Source organism: Mobula hypostoma, chromosome 4, assembly GCF_963921235.1.
Source record: "Mobula hypostoma chromosome 4, sMobHyp1.1, whole genome shotgun sequence".
NCBI classification, from domain to species: domain Eukaryota; kingdom Metazoa; phylum Chordata; class Chondrichthyes; order Myliobatiformes; family Myliobatidae; genus Mobula; species Mobula hypostoma.
Genome location: NC_086100.1, coordinates 28,611,599 through 28,632,431, shown reverse-complemented (window position 1 = coordinate 28,632,431; position 20,833 = coordinate 28,611,599). Strand labels below are relative to the sequence as shown.

The 20,833-nt window shown below is 42.3% G+C and overlaps 1 protein-coding gene across 1 annotated transcript in view; it reads right to left on the bottom strand.

Moving 5' to 3' along the window:
• The window catches only part of LOC134345080 (collagen alpha-5(IV) chain-like), a 217,380-nt gene that overhangs the window by 194,421 nt on the left and 2,126 nt on the right, over positions 1-20,833 (bottom strand). Inside the window, exon 5 of the mRNA XM_063045211.1 lies at positions 20,699-20,741. Within this exon, the coding sequence (XP_062901281.1) occupies positions 20,699-20,741 (43 nt within the window). The remainder of the gene's footprint in view (positions 1-20,698; positions 20,742-20,833) is intronic.

Here is a 20,833-nt window from a genome sequence, read left to right as displayed (position 1 = left end):
AAAAACTGACAGAAACCAATATAAAGTATGGTCCACTAATCACATAAACCTCACAATATGGGAAACACCTTTTCGTCTGCATATGAGGAGAGCAGCTGCACAAACTCACTCCTCCCATAAAGAGTGACCGCCGACCCGGGCGCCGAACGCCACCGACCCAGGCCCCGAACACCGCCGACCCAGGCCCCGAACGTCGCCGACCCAGGCCCCGAACGTCGCCGACCCAGGCCCCGAACGCCGCCGACCCAGGCCCCGAACGTCGCCGACCCAGGCCCCGAACGTCGCCGACCCAGGCCCCGAACGCCGCCGACCCAGGCCCCGAACACCGCCGACCCAGGCCCCGAACACCGCTGACCCAGGCCCCGAACATCGCCGACCCAGGCCCCGAACGTCGCCGACCCTGCTGCTTCTCATTTAAATCTCATTCATTCCGTAGAGCAAAATGATTCTCTCTTTGTTATGCCACTTCTGAAGACACCGAAGAAGTTGTGTATATACCGGATTGTGCTCATGGATGACTATCAATGCACTGAGAATTAGTATTTCATGTGCAGTAAGAACCACTGGTTAGAGCAGTAGTTCATGTGAAAATATGAAAAGTGTGAAAAGGCGGGAGGAGAAGATGGCAGCGCGATGCAGTTTTCACGGCCACTCTGGTGATGAATATCCGTTTTCTGTCAAGTAGGCTGCTGTGCACAATCCTGATTTGATGGAGACAGGCATGAGAGCACGGAAGAACATCTGGTGAAACTTCTGAAATGCCTGTTTCGCTGCCGCTGCTACTGTGTGATCCGAAATCTCCAGAGGGGAAGGCCCCAAATCCTCGGCTTTGCTTGTTGCTCGGCGGCCGGGGCGGGGTCGAAGCGTTCGGCAGAGATGGTGCTCAGTGCTCGGTGTTGGAGGACTGGTTGGAGGCTCGAAGTTTTTGGATGGACTTAGAGTTGGCCGCGGTCGGGTGCTTCCAGGGTGCTGCATCGGCAAGTTTGCAGCGCTGGAGGTTCATGGCAGGGAGAGTTTCTCCCTTCTACCATCTGCATGAGATGATGGGCTATCGGGACTTTGAGACTTTTTTTTACTGAGCCCATGGTCTGCTCTTTATCAAATTACAATATTGCTTTGCACTGTTGTAACTATATGTTATAATTACGTGTTTTTTGTCAGTTTTAGCCTTGGTCTGTCCTGTGTTTCTGTGATATCATACTGGAGGAACATTGAATCATTTCTTAATGCATGCATTTCTAAATGACAATAAACGAGGACTGAGTGTCCTCATAACCTAATCTAACCTAATCTAATCTAATCTAATCTAATACATTCTAAACTTCCTCATTGGCTCATCTGGCCCACACTTCCACAGGCTCACCACTGAGTTCAGATGATACAAGGCCTGTGTCAGATCAAATATGAATGATGAATGGTGGGTTGGGTAGCCCGAGGGCCTGAGTGCTCCTACTTTCTTAGGTTCTTAAGAACTACTGCCAGAGAGTGGTTCTCAGTGGAGCTACTGGCTGGCCACCAGCAGGATTCAGTCCAGCATCTTCCTCTGTCACTTAGCCAAACAACGAGGTACACTTGGGTTTTCTTTGCCAGCCACAGCAAATTGCATTGATTGTTTAACTTTTTGTATATTATTCTTTATACATTTTGGATCTGATTAACCACCAGCAGCTACAATGCTGGAGGAACTTAGAAGCTCAAGACAGTCAATGTTTCAAGCCAAGAGCCTTTATCAGGACAGGAAAGGAAGGGGCAGAATCAGGATTAGAAGGTGGGGTGGGGGGGGAAGGAGAGCTGGCAAATGATAGGTGTTCCACCGTTCTCTCCTTCTTCTTCAACCTTTTAACCCTTCTGCCTATCAACACCCAGTCTCTCACATCATCCCCTCCCTTACCCACCTACCGACCTTCACATCTTCATCTGGTCTCACCTATCAACTACCTCCCCTTACCCCACTTTCTTATTCTGCCTTCTGCTCCCTTCCTTTGCAGCCCTGACCAAGGAAGATTTCATGCTGAAATGTCCCAGCTGTTGATTTCTCTCCACCGATGCTGCCTGACCGGCTTAGTTTCTCCAGCATTTTGTGTGTGCTGCTGCACCTGTGGAATCTCGAGTGTCTGAGCAGCTTACCATCTATTAAAACATACTTCCTATTTCTAAATAATAAGTGTGCTTTCAAAGATCCATCACTTCGACAGGCAGGTTAAACCAGGTGAGGGTAACTGGAGGGCCATATACCCAGGTCAAATAGGGACATCTCTGGCAGACTGGGTGGATGAGATCAAGAGTGAGATCCAACAACCAGGAAGGTAGTCCTGTAACACTTCATGGAGAGAGAAGGACATGACAAAGCACAGAAGAAGACACATGGTCATCCACTGCAACCAAGGAAGGTCCCAGTTGTGTCGACAACGTGCACCACTGCACCTAGACTTCCACGGCTGAGAGAGTAGAAACCGCCCCAGTGCAATGGTGTTTCCACTTTAAAAACCCTCCCGCACAGGTTTCTTCGTGCAGTTCACCTTCGAACGCACAACAGGAGTACTGCACAGATCTAACTGCTACTGTCAGATACGATGGACAAATCAATTGTTAATTCTAAATAGTTTCAGCTTTCATTTAATTACTTGGATCAAAAGGTGTTAAACACTGGTACTGAGCCCCAGAACCATGTATGTGCACAGGTGGTTAGTTGGGTCATGGAGGCAAGATCAAGTGCAATGCAGCCTATTGATTGTTACAGATTAGGTTGCCCGGTGACATCTCCAAGATTTTGATCAATACGGTTGGTAAGGAGGGAAAGGAGGATAGGAAAGGTTTAGAGGATTATGGGCCAAATGCGGGCAAAATTATTAGATGGGAATTTTGGTCAGCATGGATTAGTTGGTCCAAAGGTCGTGTTTCTGGGCTGTGTAGCTCCTTGGATCTGGGTCACTGCACCGTTAGGAAGCCACCACTGTGTTGAGCAATGTCACACACTCTGAATCACACTGCTGCCAGCCTGGTCTTAGGCAGCTCATCTCTTGATGTAAGTCACAAACACGAGAGATTCTGGCAGATGCTGGAAACCGAAAGCAACACACACAAAATGCTGGAGGAAATCAGCAGGTCAGGCAGTACCCACGGAAATTACCAGTCAACATTTTGGCCTGAGACCCTTCTTCAGCACTGGAAAGGAAGGGGGAAGATGCCAAAATAGAAATTGGTGGGGGGAGGGGAAGGAGGGTGGCTACAAGGTGACAGATGGAGCCAGGTGGGTAGGAAAGGTAATGGGCTGGAGAAGAGGGAACCTGACAGGAGAGGAGACCACAGGAGAAAGAGAAGGAGGAGGGGCACCAGGGAGGGATGATAGGCAGGTGAGAAGAGGTAAGAGGCTAGAGTAGGGAAGAGAAGAAGGGTGTGGCAGGATGGGGAAGAGAGGGAATTTATCTTTAGGGAAATTGATATTTGTGCCAATATGTTGGATGCTACCAAGACGGAATATTGCTCCTCCATTCTGAGGGTGGCCTGATCGTGGCATAAGAGGAGCCCATGGACCAACATGTCGGAACAGGAATGGGAACCGGAATTTATAAGTTCCACTCTTGGCAGGTGGAGCAGAGGTGCTCGGCAAAGCGGTCCCACAATTTATGACGGGTCTCACCAATGTAGAAGAGGCTGCATTAAGAGCACTGGACGAAATAGTCGACTCCGGCCTATATACCAGCACTAATTTAGAACCAATGCGACCTTCCAGAGATGGGCATATCCAGAGCCAGTGGAATAGTCCAGAAATAGGAAGATCTAGAACCAGTGGATCACTGCAATCAACACAACTAGCTAACAGTAAAGAGACCCATCATTGCCGGACCCCAGCAGATCCGCAGGTGAAGTGTTGCCTCACCTGGATAGACTGTTTGGGCCCTGAGTGGGGGTGAGGGAAGAGGTGAATGGGCAGGTGTAGGCATCCTGGAAACAGATGTGGCAGAGAAGAAGGAACTGAGAAAAGGGAATAGCATTTTTACAGGAGACAGGGTGGGAAGAGTAAAGATAGCCATGGGAATCGGTAGATTTATGGAAGGTCTCAGTCAACAGTTTTCTTCCGAGATGGAGATAGAGGTTGAGAAAGGGAAGAGAGGTGTCGGAAACGGACCAAGTAAACTTAAGGGCAGGGTAGAGGTTGTATGCAGGGTTGATGAAATTGACAAGCTCAGCATGGGTGCATGAAGCAGCACCAATGCAGTCATCGATGTTGCAGTGGAAGAGCTGGGGAGCCATGCCATGGAAAGCTTGAACCGTGGACTATGTGTTGTCTGTGTGTTCTGTGTCAGTGTATTGTGTGTTTGTATGTTACATTGTATTGTATGTGTTCAAATAATCTGAAATACTGTTAAGCAATTCATAGGAAGCAATACACTCAGTAGCCGTATTATTAGGTACAGGAGTGCCTTTTCTACACACCATCTGTTGTAAAGCATGGTTATTTGAGTTACAGTCAGCTTGATGCAGTCTGGCCATTTCCTCTGATCTCGCTCATTAACAAGCCATTTTTGCCCACAGAACTTCCACTCACTCCATTTTATTTGTTTTTTTTTACATTTTTCCGTGTACTCAAACCAAAGCACTTGGCACCAATAATAATTCTGCTGTCAAAGTCATTTAGATCATGTTTCTTCCCCATACTGAAAAACAACTGAACCTCTTGACCATGTCTGCATGCTTTTATGCATTGAGGTACTGCTTCATAATTAGCTTATTAGAAATTTGCATTAACAAGCAGGTGTAAGGTATACTTAATAAAGTGGCTACTAATTTTATAAAGAGTAGTCATTCTAGTATTCAAAGATCTACTCTCAGAGTTAGAATCTATTTCAAAGGATGTGGGTTGTTGGGTATGTGGGTGGTGGGGGGGTGCGGTTGGTGTGATGGAGGGTAGAGGTTAGCATGAGGGCAGTTGACAGAATGCAAAAGATCAATTTTCTGAAATTTACTTCCAAATGCACATAAAACACAAACATCAAAGGAAGCCAGTTATCGGGCAGTGTGTCCTGAACTTAGATCTGATTTATATCAGTATTTAGATTTATCAATATCATCTGGGTAAATTAATAATCGGCATCCAACATCAGGTGCCAAAACTATTATTTGGATTTTGTTATGCTTTGATTACATATTTGGCAGACTTTTTAGTGGAAGAATGCTCTGTACATACCGGGCCAGGTTATCAAACATTTTGTAATTTTGTTATAATTACATTTTCAAATGGCAACAAGCTTTTCAATTGATACTACAAATCCCAGCATGTCGGCAAGCCTTGAGAACCATAACTTGCTGCTCTATCTTATTGGCTTGTGATACAAATCAGTTTGGTCTATACTTAATGACGCACAGACAACATGCATTTCTTCATTGTTTATGTCTGGATGACCTCTGTATACAATATACAGAGGCTCAAAAGGTAGCAGTGCCTGTAAACATCTTCGAAACTTCATCAGTTATGTACTTCCTAAATCAGGCAAAAACCTAGGAATACAGACAAGGTCTATGGCATTCGTTATCTGCTGCCTACGGTGTTTTGGCCATTGTTACACGCCTCTAAGTCGAGAATCTGAGAATGTTATGACTGGCAATTTTCAGAAAAGTAGTCATGGAAGTTTTATTTAAAGTGTGCGTTGTCAACTGTGTTTTGTAAGCTTATTTCCACCTTGTGTTCTGTATACTGGAAACCTTATCAACGTTAAATGCACAGCAGCACAGTAATTAGGTTACTGGACTGTCGTATAGCAGCTTGTACCGAAGCTGAAGCAAGAGTTCGAATCCCACCTTGGCAGTTGTGGATCTAAATATGAGTAGTTAAGTAAATCAAGAATTAAAGTGAGCATTTACTTTAGCATAAAGTTAGCCTGCATTGCTCCTTGTTACTATTGATTGTGAGGACGTGCTGAAGACCTACCAGTACCTGGGGGTGTACCTGGATGACAGACTTGAATGGAGCACCTTCACAGAGGCTGTGTACAAGGAGGGCCAGAATCACCTCCACTTCCTGAGGAGACTGAGGTCCTTTGGAGTATGCAGGCCTCTCCTTCACATGTTCTAGCAGTCTGTTGTGCCAGCACAATTTTCTCTGCGGTGGTATGTTGGGACAATGGCATCAACACGGGTGATGCCAATGGACTCAATAAACTGATTAGAAAGGCTAGTTCTGTTGTAGGTGTCAAACTGGACACATTGGAGGCTGTGGTAGAACAAAGAACCCTACAGAAACTCCTGGCAATTCTGGACAATGTTTCTCATCCTCTGCATGCCATCTTGGCTGAACAGAGGAGCACTTTTAGTAATAGACTAAGACAACTGTGCTGCTCCAAAGAGCGCTGTATGAGGTCATTCTCACCCTCAGCCATTAGGCTCTATAATGAGTCAACCTATAGTCGGGGAAGTGATGTGCCCCTTCTGTTAGACTGTTTGTGGTAACTTATTTTTATTCTTTCTATTTCTCTTCTAATATATATACCTGTGCATTTGTAACGCTGTGTGACACTGTAACTTTGGGATCAATAAAATATGTATCTACCTAATGACGGTATCAATGAAGCTTCTGGGTTACCATGATTTTCAGGGAAGGAAATCTGCGATATTTTCCTCCACACCCACTAACATGATTAATGCTTCATTTTAGTAGGGACTTTTAATAAATGCTGGTCATATGTTCCTTGAAGGTGTGAGTCACTGTGGGAGGATCAACTTGATATAATATAAAACTATTTGCTAAAAGGTCACTATTGTTATGTATTTACTATTTCAGTGATACTTGAGTAAACTTGTGTGTATAATTTTCTTTTGATTAAACATTCTTGTTCATTTGAACAATTCATTAAGGGTTATATATAGAATTACATGAAAAGCATACGCCATCACACTACCGCATGATACGCGACTCTGCTCGCTTAAAGTAAAAAACAAAGTTACACTCCCTTATCTCGGCTCCTTGTTTTTTTTCCAATTAGTTTAATGTTTTGAAGTTACAAAACATAACAACTACGGTAAAATTTCCCCACCATTTGGGAAGTTAAATAAAATAACTATTTAATTGTTTCATTTTTGAGGTAAAAGAAAACTGTATTAGAAACAAAGTGTAATCAAAGATGAAGTGGGAGAAATCAGAGAAAAGCTATAAGCTAATTGATCCACCAAGACTATTCATTTCATGAACTATGAGCAAATTGTTCTTTCCTCAATACATCCCTCTATTTTTTTCTTTAAGTGAAAGCTCCTTACAGTGTGATAATCTGCAATGGTTGTTGAGCAGACCATGGCTTTTCCATCCCTATATCTTCATTACTCAGTCAGAAACTGGTTGAAGTTTATCTAGGTCCCATTTGAAAGAGTCCAACACTACAACAGAAATGGGGTATTTCAAGAATTGTGCACTCATGAGTATGAGGAATAGATCTGGTCATTTGACCCTTTGAGCCTGCTTCACCCTGGCAGACCATTGTGCTATATAGTTCTATTTTTCTGTTCATTCCCATATCCCACAATTTCCTTGAGATCAAAAAATTCCACTGTCCTCAAAGTCAGTGATTGAGCCTCTACAACACTCCAGTGCAGAGAATTCCAAAGTGAAGAAATCACACATCCAATCAGTACTAAGTGTTCCATCTATATTCCGAGGAAGTCATCCCTGGCAACAAATGACTGGGCCAGGAAAAACATCCCTCCTGTATCCACCCTGCAATGAGTTTCAATGGGATCACTTCACATTTGACCATAATCAGAGTACAATCGCCTCTCATTTATATAAGCTCAAGAAGACACAGGGCTTATATATTCTATCAATCAGAATACAACAAACCTACCAACCCAGCAACCAACCTGACCGGTGATGCTCTGCAGGGATCTGTTCCAGACCCCAGCTCTTTGTTTTTTTATATATAAATGACTTGGATGAAGAAGTGGAGAGGTGTGTTAGTAAGTTTGTAGATGACACAAAGGTTGGAGGTATTGTGGAAAGTATAGGTGGTTATTGTAGATTACAACAGGATATAGACAGAAACAGGCCCTTCTGCCCATCTAGTCCATGTCAAAACCATATAAACTGCCTACTCCTATGGACCTGTGTCAGGACTATATCCCTCTATACCCCTACTATCTATACACCTATTCAGACTTCTCTTAAATGTTGAAGCAAGCTCACATGGATGACATGTGCTCATTCCACACTCTCACAACCCTCTGAGCGAAGATGTTGCCCCTCATGTTCCCCTTAAATTTTTGACCTTTCCCCTTTAACCCATGACCAACATCTGTAGTCTCCCACAACCTCAGTGGACAAAGCTTTTCAGTTACCCTATCTATACCCCTCAGAATTTTGTATACCTCTATCAAATCTCCTCTCAATCTTCTACATTCCAAGGAATACAGTCCTAATTTATCAATCTTTCCTTACGTCTCAGGTCCTCCAGACCCAGCAACATCCTTGTAAATTTTCTCTGTGCTCTTTCAACCTTACTTACATCCTTCCTGTAGGAAGGTGACCAAAACTGCATGCATTACTCCAAATTAGGCCCCATCATCATCTTATACAACTTCAACATAATATCTCATCTTCTGTACTCAATACAATAATTTATAAAGTCCAATGTGCCAAAACCCTTTTTTTACAACCCTATCTACCTGTGATGCCACTTTCAACAAATTATGGACCTGTATTCCCAGATCCCTTTATCCTGCCACACTCCATAGTGCCCTACCGTTCACCACGTAAGACCTACCCTGGTTGGTCCTACTGAAGAGCAACACATCACTCTTGTCTGCATTAAATTCCATCTGCCATTTTTCAGCCCATTCTTCCAGATGATGCAGATCCCTCTGTAAGCCATGATAGCATTCCCTGCGGTGCACTACACCCCCAATCTTGGTATCATCTGCAAATTTGCTGATCCAGTTAACCATATTATCATCCAGATCATTGATATAGATAGCAAACAACAGACTCAGCACTGATCCCTGTGGCACACCATTAGTCACAGCCCTCCTGTTAGAGAGGCAGCCCTCTACTACCGCTCTCTGGCTTCTCCCACAAAGCCAATGTCTATTCCACTTTACTACCTCATCTTGATCCACTTTGGAAGATCAAACTTGAAGATGGAGTACAAGATCAATGGCAGGATTCTTAGCAGTGTGGAAGAACAGAGAGACCTTGGGGGTCCACATCCACAGATCCCTCAAAGTGTCCACACAAACTGATAGGGTGGTTAAGAAGGTATATGACGTGCTGGCCTTCATTAGACTGAGGACTGAGCACAAGAGCCATGAGTTCTATAAAACTCTGCTTAGACCACACTTCAGAGTACTATTAGGCAAGGAGACCAAATCATTACACAATACTCCATCCATGTTATCCCTAAGCCTCTACATAATTGCAATAAGGCATATTTACTCCTCCATGGAAGACCCTCTTGTAATCAAGGACAGGATTCGATAAACTTTCCAAATTGCTTGCTACATAGATATGTTAGTTTTCAATGACATCTATACAGGAACATCTTGGTCTCTTTGAGCATCACCATTTCCCATTCGGTCACCTTTTGAAAGATATTTTCCTTTTCTGCTTTGGGAACAAAAGTGGATGAGCTCACATTTCTCTACATGGTATTCTATCTGCCATGTCCTTGCTCAACTACTTTGCTTGCCTGTCCCCTGAAAGCCTCTTTGGAGTTTTGGAAAAAGAATAGGGTAGACACATCATTAGACATGTTCAGTCATGTACCAAGGACTTAAGTCTGCTCCAATATCTGTTCATCAAAACATTTTTACATTAAAACAGTTTGATCATATCTCCCTTGATCTTTTTTGTCAAGGGAACAGAATACACCTTTAGGCAGCCTGTCCTTAGAGTTTAATACTAAGCCCAATAATATCTTGGAAATAGGAAGCTATATGACAGAACTGGTGAAGGGACTCAGGCTGAAATGTCAGCTGCTTATTTCCCCTCCATAGATGTTGCTCACTTATTTTTTAATAGTTTATTTAGAAATTAAGCATTGTAACAGGCCCTTCTGACCCAACAAGCCTGTGCCACCCCATTGGACAATTAACCTACTAACCCGTACATATTTGGAAGGCAGGAGGAAATTGGAGTACCTGGAGGAACCCTATGCAGTCACGGGGAGAACATACAAACTCTATTACAGACGGGCAGGAAGTGAACTCAGGTCACTGGTGCTATAATAGTGTTACACTGACCACCGAACTACCCTGCTGTCCCCCAAACCTGCTGAGTTTCTTGAGCTTTTTGTATGTGTTGCTCAGGATTTCCAGCATCTACAGACTCTCTTGTGTTCAAGCTTTAAGAATGTTGCAGATGAACCCTGGCTTTCCTGTGCTTAACAAATGCAAAATGAATGCATATTCCATAGAAGCACCACACATAAAAGTTGCTGGTGAACGCAGCAGGCCAGGCAGCATCTCTAGGAAGAGGTACAGTCGACGTTTCAGGCTGAGACCCTTCAGCAGGACTTCCTAGAGATGCTGCCTGGCCTGCTGCGTTCACCAGCAACTTTTATGTGTGTTGCTTGAAATTCCAGCATCTGCAGATTCCCTCATGTTCGCATATTCCATACAAGGCTTGATTAATCCTATCTGTGGAAATCACTTCCATTTATTCATTTATTTTCTAGTTATGCATTTGACAACAGCATATGCTATATCACTGTGAAATGTAACATTAGCTTTCATTTCCAATGGACAAGGATGTAATGCTGAGGCTTTATAAGGCATTGATCAGACTACAGTTAGAGTACTGTGAGCAGTTTTGCCCACCATATTTAAGAAAAGATGTGCTGGCATCAGAGAAGATTCAGAGGAAGTTTATGAGAAAGATCCCGGGAATGAAAGAGTTAAATTATGAGGAACTTTCAATGGCTCTGGGACTGCACGCGCTGGAGTTCAGAAGAATGAGGGGGGAATCTTACTCAAACATATTGAATATTGAAAGGCAGGCCTAGACAGGGTGGCTATCAAGAGGGAGAGTCTAGGACCAGAGGGCACAGACTCAGAATGGACGGATGTCCTTTTAGAACAAAGATGAGGAGGAATTTCATTAGCCAGAGGGTGTTGATTCTGTGGTATTAATTGCCAGAAATGGTCATGAAGGCCAAGATATTGGGGGTATATTTAGCAGAGGTTGATAGGTTCCTGATAGTAAGAATGCCATAAGGTTAGGGTGAGAGTGCAGGAAAAAGGGGTTGAGAGGGAAAATAAATCAGCCATGATCAAATTTCAGAAAAGACTTGATGGTCCAAATGGCCTAATTCTGCTCCTATGTCATATGGTCTTATCATCCAAAAAGATATGCTTGATTTACTTTGTCTGATAATTTATTCCATGCTAGACTTTTAGGAGACAGGTATACAGGCACAAACATGTATGGAAACTGCAATAAGGCCCACTTTATTTGGAACAGCTCTATTGCACAAATATCACCCAGAGTCATAGACTTGTACGGCACCGACATGGAGACATGAAAATCCAATTCATAACAGATGAATTTCCCAAAATCCACATGCTAGTTTTGAATTTCTTCTGCTTCTTATGGGTCACAAAGAAACAAGTGCCTTTCACTAGTACTAATGAAAGGTATTCAACATGAAATATTAACACTGTCTTTCCGTCCAATTTGCAGAGTAGCTCCCACATGTTTCATTTTTATTTCAGAATTTGAACATCTGCAGCATTTTGCTTTTGATTTTTGACAATAGCATTTGGCTGGGCCCCTTTGTACTTGTACCATTGATCATCATATGGGGCAACTTTAAATTCTCCAAAGCTGGAACATCATTGAACTCCTTTTCTAGGACTAAATTGTGAGGGGTATAGATCGGGTGAATACTTGCAGGCTTTTCCCCTCAGGGTGGGTGAGACGAGGTCTAAGGTGAAAGGTGAAATATTTAAAGGGTTCTTAGGAGGAACTTCTTCAGTAAAAGGGCAGCACAATTGTGGAACGAACTGCCAGCAGAACTGGCAGATCCTAGTTCAGTTTTAACATTTAAGAGAGGTTGGGAAAAGTACATGGATGAGTGAGGTATTGCAAACTATGATGTGGATTCAGGTAAACGGGATTAGGCAGAAAACCAAGCTGGCATGGACTAGATGGGCCGAAAGGTCTGTTTCTATGACTTTATGACACCAATAATGGGGAGAAGGGAATACCATCCTTCACTAAGTGCACTGTTTTTATAATTGATCTTTTGTCATAAGCCAATTAAATGAACATTCATCTTAAAGATACATGACTGCAAGAACAGTTACAAGTTGCTATCATATCATGGCATGATATAAATCATTGACAATCTGTTGCATATTTATCATAATCCTTTCTGTACGTATTGAGACTGGTTAATTAATTAGTAAGTGATTTTAAATATAACTGAGACACTACACTTGATTTGGTAAATTGTATTAGCCATTAATAAAGAAGGTGAGTTCATTTCTCATTGTTATTAAGCATATCAGTACAGTAGCCTCCTGTACATCAGTGAGACCCAATGTAGACTGGGGGACTGCTTTGACGAACACCTTCCTTCTGTCCACAACATCCACAAGGCCGGTTTTCTCAATGGGCACTCAATTTAATTCTACTTCCTATTCCCATATGTTGATCCTGGACTTCTCTACTACTACGATGAGGCCACTCTCAGGTTGGAGGAACAACACCTCCATCTGGGTAGCCTCCAATTTGATGGCATGACCATCGATTCCTCTAACCTGGTAATTTCTCCCCCTTTCCCCTTCTCTCATTTTTCATTCCCCATTCTTACCCCCTCCTCTCCTCACCTGCCTATTGCCTCCCCCTGGTGTCCCTCTTCCTTCCCATTCTTCTACGACCCACTGCCCTCTCCTGTCAGATTCCGTCTTCTGCAGCCCTTTACCTCTTCTGCCTGTCCCCTCCCAGCTTCTCACTTTATTTCCCCTTCCTCACCTACCCATCTTCTCCCTAACCTGGCTTCACCCATCACCTGCCTGCTTGTACTCCTTCCCCTCCCCTCACTTTTTTATTCTAGCATCTTCCCCCTTCCTTTTTCAGCCCAAAACGTTAACCGTTTGTTCTTCAGTATAGATGCTGCCTGAGCTGCAAAGTTCCTCCAGCATTATTGTGTTGCTCGGTACAGTAGCTGTCCTCAACAAGTTACATCATGTATCTGGCAGGCCAAGTGGCATATTTAACAGAAGTGTTACTACAGCGACCGAATTCCATCCGGTGCTGTCCATGTGGAGTTGGCATGTCCTCTCTGTGAATGTGTGGGATTCCTCGGAGTGCCCCTGCTTCTTCCCACATCCCAAATGTGGATTGGAAGGTCAATGACCACTGTACATTGCCCCTGGTGCGAAGGTGAGTGGTTGAATCTGAGGGAACGTGGGGGAAAATAAAATGGGATCAGTGTATGATTGTTTGATGATCAGTACAGACTCAGTGGGCTGAAGAGCTTGTTTCCATATTGTGCCTCTATCATTCTGTAACTAAGATAAGCTTATCACCTAATACTGTGTCAAGCATGATTAATCTGATCCGAATCACTTAGTCACTTTAAACATCATGAGATCAAACACCTCAAGTTCTTAAAGCAACTGTCATCTAAATACACTTTAACTTACAAATTACATCACGCATTACTGGATTGAACTAAAACACTTAATAAACTGTATCAACAGTTACACTCCAGACCATTGTTTATAAGCACTGAAAAGGCATCATCTCCACTGGAAACAACGGTATTTCAAGAAAAGTACATGAATCTGACACACTCATGGATGGGCAACCATTCGTGCCATTTGTGACCATCATCAAGATGTTGTAACAAAGATAGAGAGACTGACTCGATCCCTTACTAAATGTCCATAATGTGATGTCAAGCCTTTCTACGATTTTTATGTTTTAAGTAAGATATGTCATGCATTATTAAGATTATTTTTGCTAACAAGTTTAGCAAGAATTGCAATATTATTATAGTTGAAAATACCATGCAAATGAACTAGAATTAATTGGAATCTAATTAATGAATTGTGGCTATTCTTCAAATTAATCTGAACAAAAATACCCCAAAGCTCAAATGATGGCAAATTCTTTTCCAGTTCTGGGACAGATCAATGAGATGAATAACATGTCCTGCTGGAACAAGCCTGTGATTCTAATTTTCAATTCAGCAATAACAGATAAATTGAAGTCTGTTTCTGGGAACTATAGTGGTATGAAACAAACTTACTGAAATATGAAACATATCAAAATTACTGATATGTACACATCTTGGAGTTCACAAGCCAGTCCTTTTCATGAGACATGTCTATTACAAAGAACTAAGTATTACGATTCTGGTTACTTTATTTCCAAAGCACATTACTGATTATAGTGTAACATTATGGTGCAGTAGATATTCATACAATAAAGTATTGTGCTGTGACCTTAACTAACTCTGCATCCGACGACTTACTTTGTGTAAATCAGCCAATGTACTGAGCAAGCAATTCACAATGAGTGTTTAGCATTACAGGGACAGGGATAGTTCCATCATTTCCTAGTTCTACTGTTAATTTGCTCCACAATCTTTTAACCATCACTTTCAACCTGCCTGTAGCTCAACACCAACCTCCACATTAACATCTTGCCCAGTGGCTTCTGCTACACAGCAAATTCACTTCAAAGTCCTTGTCCTGACTTGCAAATCACTTGTCCAAAATGGACAATTGATTCCAGCTATATACACCAGCCCACACTCTTCATGTCTTTGATTCATTATACCAGAACCACGCCACCGTAGAAACATAGAAAACCTACAGCATAATACAGGCCCTTCGGCCCACAAAGTTGTGCCGAACGTGTCCCTACCTTAGAAATTACTAGGCTTCCCTATAGCCCTCTATTTTGCTAAGCTCCACGTACCTATCCAAAAGTCTCTTAAAAGATCCAATCATATCTGCCTCCACCACCATTGCCAGCAGCCCATTCCACACACTCACCACTCTCTGAGTAAAAAAGTTACCCCTGACATCTCTTCTGTACCTACTCCCCAGCACCTTAAACGTGTGTCCTCTTGTGGCAAGGACCTGGTGGATAGGACCATGTCCTATCCACCAGGTTTGCAAGCACCACAGTCACCAGAACATTTCACAAATTATTTCTCCACACTGCCCCATTTTGACCTTTCCACCTCTCACTCCCTTTCCCATATCTTCATTCTCAATGTCTTCCACTTGGTCTTGGAAGCAATCCTCAGCTGCACTCAATAGGAACGTTCATAAATAATTTATAGAGTAACATCACAGAAATTTAAATCTCAGTATCTCTGCATTCTTATTATTTCAATAAATAGGCTCAATTCAAAAAAAATCACAAAATGTTTCTTGATTTGTGCTCATATCCTGGGGACAATTAGAACCTCTAATCCATTTTTGTGCAGCAGGTCATTTTAGTAACCCCTGTACATCAGATGACATGTTAGCTAAAAAGCCCATTCTTGCCCATGATATCTGGATGGCAGCCACCTGCTGAGCTCACACCCCAAACCAGCCTAAATATTGAAGACCTGTTGGGATTGGTGAAGTCATGCAGAAAGAGAACAAAATGAGGAAATTACTCCTGACGAAGGGTCTCGGCCTGAAACGTCGACTGCACCTCTTCCTAGAGATGCTGCCTGGCCTGCTGCGTTCACCAGCAACTTTGATGTGTTTTGCTTGAATTTCCAGCATCTGCAGAATTCCTGTTGTTTGAGGAAATTAGTCCCCATGTGTCCTTAGCAAATGTTGCCATTATCTGTATATGAAGCGGGATAAGGGACAGAAATATGACAATCAGGTTGACCTTAACTAGCTTCACACATCCTTTAAAACCTACAGCAGCTGTTTTCATTGTGATCAAAGTTTAAATGCAATAGCATAGTGCCACGGAAAGAGAAACAGTACCCTGCTTTATTATTATGGGCTTCATAGCTGCTCAAGTAGAGCTATTATCACTGAGCTCGAGCCTGAGCTCATACATTGTCTGTGCAGAGTTTGCATTCACCTGGGACTGGGTGGATTTCCTCCCACAACCCAAAGGCGCATGGGTTGATACATTAATTGGCCACTGGAAATTGTGCACATAGGTGAGTAGTAGAATCTGGAAGAAGTTGATGGGAATATCAAAATAAAATGGAATTTTATATTTATTTATTTGCCAATACAACATGAAGTAGGCCCATCTGGCCTTTCCAACTTTGCCATCCCAGCAACCCCAGACAGCGACAAAGGATGAGAGGTGACCTGATAGAGGTGTATAAGCTGATGAGAGGCATTGATCGTGTGGATAGCCAGAGGCTTTTTCCCAGGGTTGAAATGGCTAACACGAAGGGGCACTGCTTTAAGGTGCTTAGAAGTAGGTACAGAGGGGACGTCAGGGGTAAGTATTTCACACAGAGAGTGGCGGGTGCATGGAATACACTGCCAGCGACGGTGGTGAAGCCGGATACTATAGAGTCTTTTATGAGACTCTTAGATAGGTACGTAGAGCTTGGAAAAACAGAGTGCTATGTGGTAGGGTAATTCTAGGCAGCTTCTAGAATAGGGTACATGGTCGGCACAACATTGTGGGCCAAAGGGCCTGTAATGTGCTGTAGAGTTCTATGTTCTATGTTCTAAACCAATTAGCTCTAACCTAATCTCAGGACACTGGGGCACCCAGGGAAACCCATACATTCCACAGGGAGGGTGTACAGATACTCCTTACAGATGGCGTTGGAAATAAATTATGAACTCTAGAATGCCCAGAGCTGTAAGAGTGTCGCACTAACTGCTACACTACCATGGCGAAATGTTGAGTGTGGATTGGGGCTCAAAAGACAAAAGCATCTATTTCAGTGCTGTATTATTGTGACTTCAATGAAAGTAAATGTAGGATAGAAGATTGATGGGATTATTCTGAATGGTAGCATGGACATAATGGACCAAGTGGTCTCCTTTTACATTATATGAAAATATGGAATATGATGAAAACGGCATAAATCTAGGTGTAAAAAGGAATTACATTCAAGACCTGTTAAAGAAAGAAAGAAGGTAGTAGATTTGGCCCAGTACAACATGAGTAAAGCCCTTCCAACCACTGAGCACATCTACAAGAAACTCTGTCGTAGAAAAGCAGCAGCCATCAACAGAGATCCTCACCACCCAGGTCATGCTCTTTTCTCACGGCTGCCACCAGATAGAAGGTACAAGAGCCTCAGGACTCACACCACCAGGTTTAAAAGCAGTTACTACCGCTCAACCATCAGGTTCTTGAACAAAAGGAATAACTACACTCACGCCCGTCCATTGAGATGTTCCCACAACCAGTGATCTCATTTTACGGACTCTTTATCTTGTTATTCACTGCTGTGTATTCATATTTGCATTTGCACAGCTTATTGTCTTCTGCACTCTAGTTGATCTTTCATGAATCCTATTATAATTAATATCATATAGGTTAACTGAGTATGCCACAGGAACTTAATCTCAGGGTTGCATATGGTGGCATATATGTCACCATATACAACCTCTCATTGCTATGGGGAGAAGTTCCCACTTGCTTCAAAAAGGCAACAATTATACCAGTGCCTAAGAAGAATAACATGAGCTGCCTTAATGACTATCGCCCGGTAGCACTCACATCTATGGTGATGAAATGCTTTGAGAGGTTGGTCATGACTTGACTGAACTCCTGCCTCAGCAAGGACCTATTTGCCCATCGCTGCAATAGGTCAATGGCAGATGCAATCTCAATGGCTCTCCACGTGGCTTTAGACCACCTGGACAACACAAACACCTATGTCAGGATGCTGATCATCAACTACAGCTCAGCATTTAATACCATCATTCCCACAATCCTGATTGAGAAGTTGAAGAAGCTGGGCCTCTGTACCTCCCTCTGTAATTGGATCCTCGATTTCCTAACCAGAAGACCACAATTTGTGCAGATTGGTGATAACATCTCCTCCTCGCTGACGATCAATACTGGTGCACCTCAGGGGTGTGTGCTTAGCCCATGCCTCTACTCTCTATATATAGGTATGACTGTGTGACTAGGCATAGCTCAAATACCATATATAAATTTACTGACGATACGACCATTGTTGGTAGAATCTCAGATGGTGACGTGAGGGCACACAGGAGTGAGATATGCCAACTAGTAGAGTAGTGTCACAGCATCAACCTGGGACTCAACGTCAGTAAGACGAAAGAGCTGTTGTGGACTTCAGGAAGTGTAAGACGAAGGAACACATACCAATCCTCATAGAGGGATCAGAAATGCAGAGAGTGAGCAGTTTCAGTTCCAAGGTGTCAAGATCTCTGAGGATCTAACCTGGTCCCAACATATCGATGCAGTTATAAAGAAGGCAAGACAGTGGCTATACCTCATTAGGAGATTGAAGAGATTTGGTATGTCAACAAATGCACTCAAAAACTTGTATAGATGTACCGTGGAGGGCATTCTGACAGACCGCATCACTGTCTGGTATGGTGGGGATGAGGAGCTACTGCACTGGACCAAAAGAAGCTGCAGAGGGTTGTAAATTTAGTCAGCTCCATCTTGGGCACTAGCCTACAAAGTACCCAGGACACCTTCAGGGAGCGGTGTCTCAGAAAGGCAGCGTCCATTATTAAGGACCTCCAGCACCCAGGGCATGCCCTTTTCTCACTGTTACCATCAGGTAGGAGGTACTAAAGCCTGAAGGCACACACTCAGCGATTTAGGAACAGCTTCTTCCCCTCTGCCGTCCGATTCATAAATGGGCATTGAACCCTTGGACACTACCTCACTTTTTTAATATACAGTATTTCTGTTTTTTTTTGCACAATCTTAAAATCTATTCAATATATGTATACTGTAATTGATTTACTTATTTATTTACATAAGAACATAAGAAATAGGAGCAGGAGAAGGCCATCCGGCCCATCAAGCCTGCCCCACCATTCAATAAGATCATGGCTGATCTGTCTGTAAACTCAGCTCCATCTAGCTGCCTTTTTCCCATAACCCTTAATTCCCCTACTACGTAAAAATCCTATCCAACTGTATCTTAAATATATTTAGTGAAGAAGCCTCAACTGCTTCCCTGGGCAGAGAGTTCCACAGATTCACCACTCTCTGGGAAAAACAGTTTCTCCTCATCTCCATCCTAAATCTTCTCCCCTGAATCTTGAGGCAATGTCCCCTAGTTCTAGTCTCACCTACCAATGGAAACAACTTTTCTACTTCTATCTTATCTATCCCTTTAAAAATTTTGTATGTTTCTATACGATCCCCTCGTTTAATTTTATTGTTATTCGATTTGTTTGTTTGTTTTTCTTCTATATCATGTATTGCATTGAACTGCTGCTGCTAAGTTAACAAATTTCACGTCACATGCCGGTGATAATAAACCTGATTCTGATTCTGATTCCATAATAAAATTTACGTTGATACTTTGAATTCTGCATAAACCTCAAAAGAAACATAGGCAAGACTAAAATTAATTTTATGGAAACCAGTATTAAATTCTGTCAAGTTCTAAATAATAAAGTCAAAATGAATTCAATAAAATCTGAACAACAGGTACATTAGCAGGTACATTGTTGCGTGCAATCGGGCACACAAACATCTGGCAGAGTCACAGATGTAGGAAACCACAAGTATCTTGTAAAGAGTACAATATTTAAATGTAACACACATTAACCTTTCTACATGCTTATGACACTTAAAAGGGCTTTCTCGATGATCTGAGCTACAGGTGCGTGCTACCCCCTCAGAAATTTAGAAAAGAGAATACTGTTGTACGCTAGAATTAAAATCCAGAACGAGATACAAAATTCTACACAATCTCCAGGTACATTTGAACACATTTGTCAGACCTTTTTGCAGGTATCTCCAAACATTAGCATTAAGGCAGCAAATCACTGTCATATTTGCATTAATATTGACAATTGTTATTGATCAATAATTGTGTCAGTGCATAATTTCATACAAATAGATCTGCGATTGTCTCAGTAATAAATTCCCTCAACTTTTCCTCTTTCAGCATGAAAACAACAATAATTTACAATACCTTGAATATCATTGGAAAAGGTTTGACACAAGACTCAAATGAACGTTAGAACACTGTCAGTGAGGTAGATTTTAAAGAGTGTCAGTGAGGTAGATTTTAAAGAGTGTCAGTAAGGTAGACTTTAAAGAGTAACTCCATGGAGAAAAGAGGTGGAAAGACTGGGAAGGAAGCCATGAGCTCAAATCTTGGGATAGACAAGAGGCACCAGTTACATGGATTTCAGGTATAATGGACAGGACTGATTCAACGAAAGGAACTAAGAGATATTACCAGGAGTTTAAAAAGTAATGGATGAATTTTTAAATTGAATTCCTGGAAACAGAGCTAATATTGGTCAGAGGAGAGTAGTGAATGAAGCGTCATCAGCGTTAGGATACCTGCTAAGGATCGTTTTGGATGAGAACAATTTTACATTACTAATAGATTCAATGTCAAAGTTGTTAGTTTTATTTCCTATCCAATGTGAACCCTTTCTGAAAAAATAAAAGCCAACAAACAAAAGGTTCCTTTTTACAGTGATGACTGTAAAGCAGATTAAACCTTTGTTGAATATTTTACGAGCACGAGATGTGATTTGGTCTTAAATCAATCTAATCGTACATTATTCCCATTGGATTGTTCTGCCGTTTACTTACCCCGTGAACTCCCCAGAATAACACGAATTCTACCAAAAGTAACCTGTTCAGTTAAGAAAAAAATAAAATAGTGCTTATTAAAAGTTATTGATCGGAAGTTCGATAATTGATTAATATATATCCAAAAATAAGATA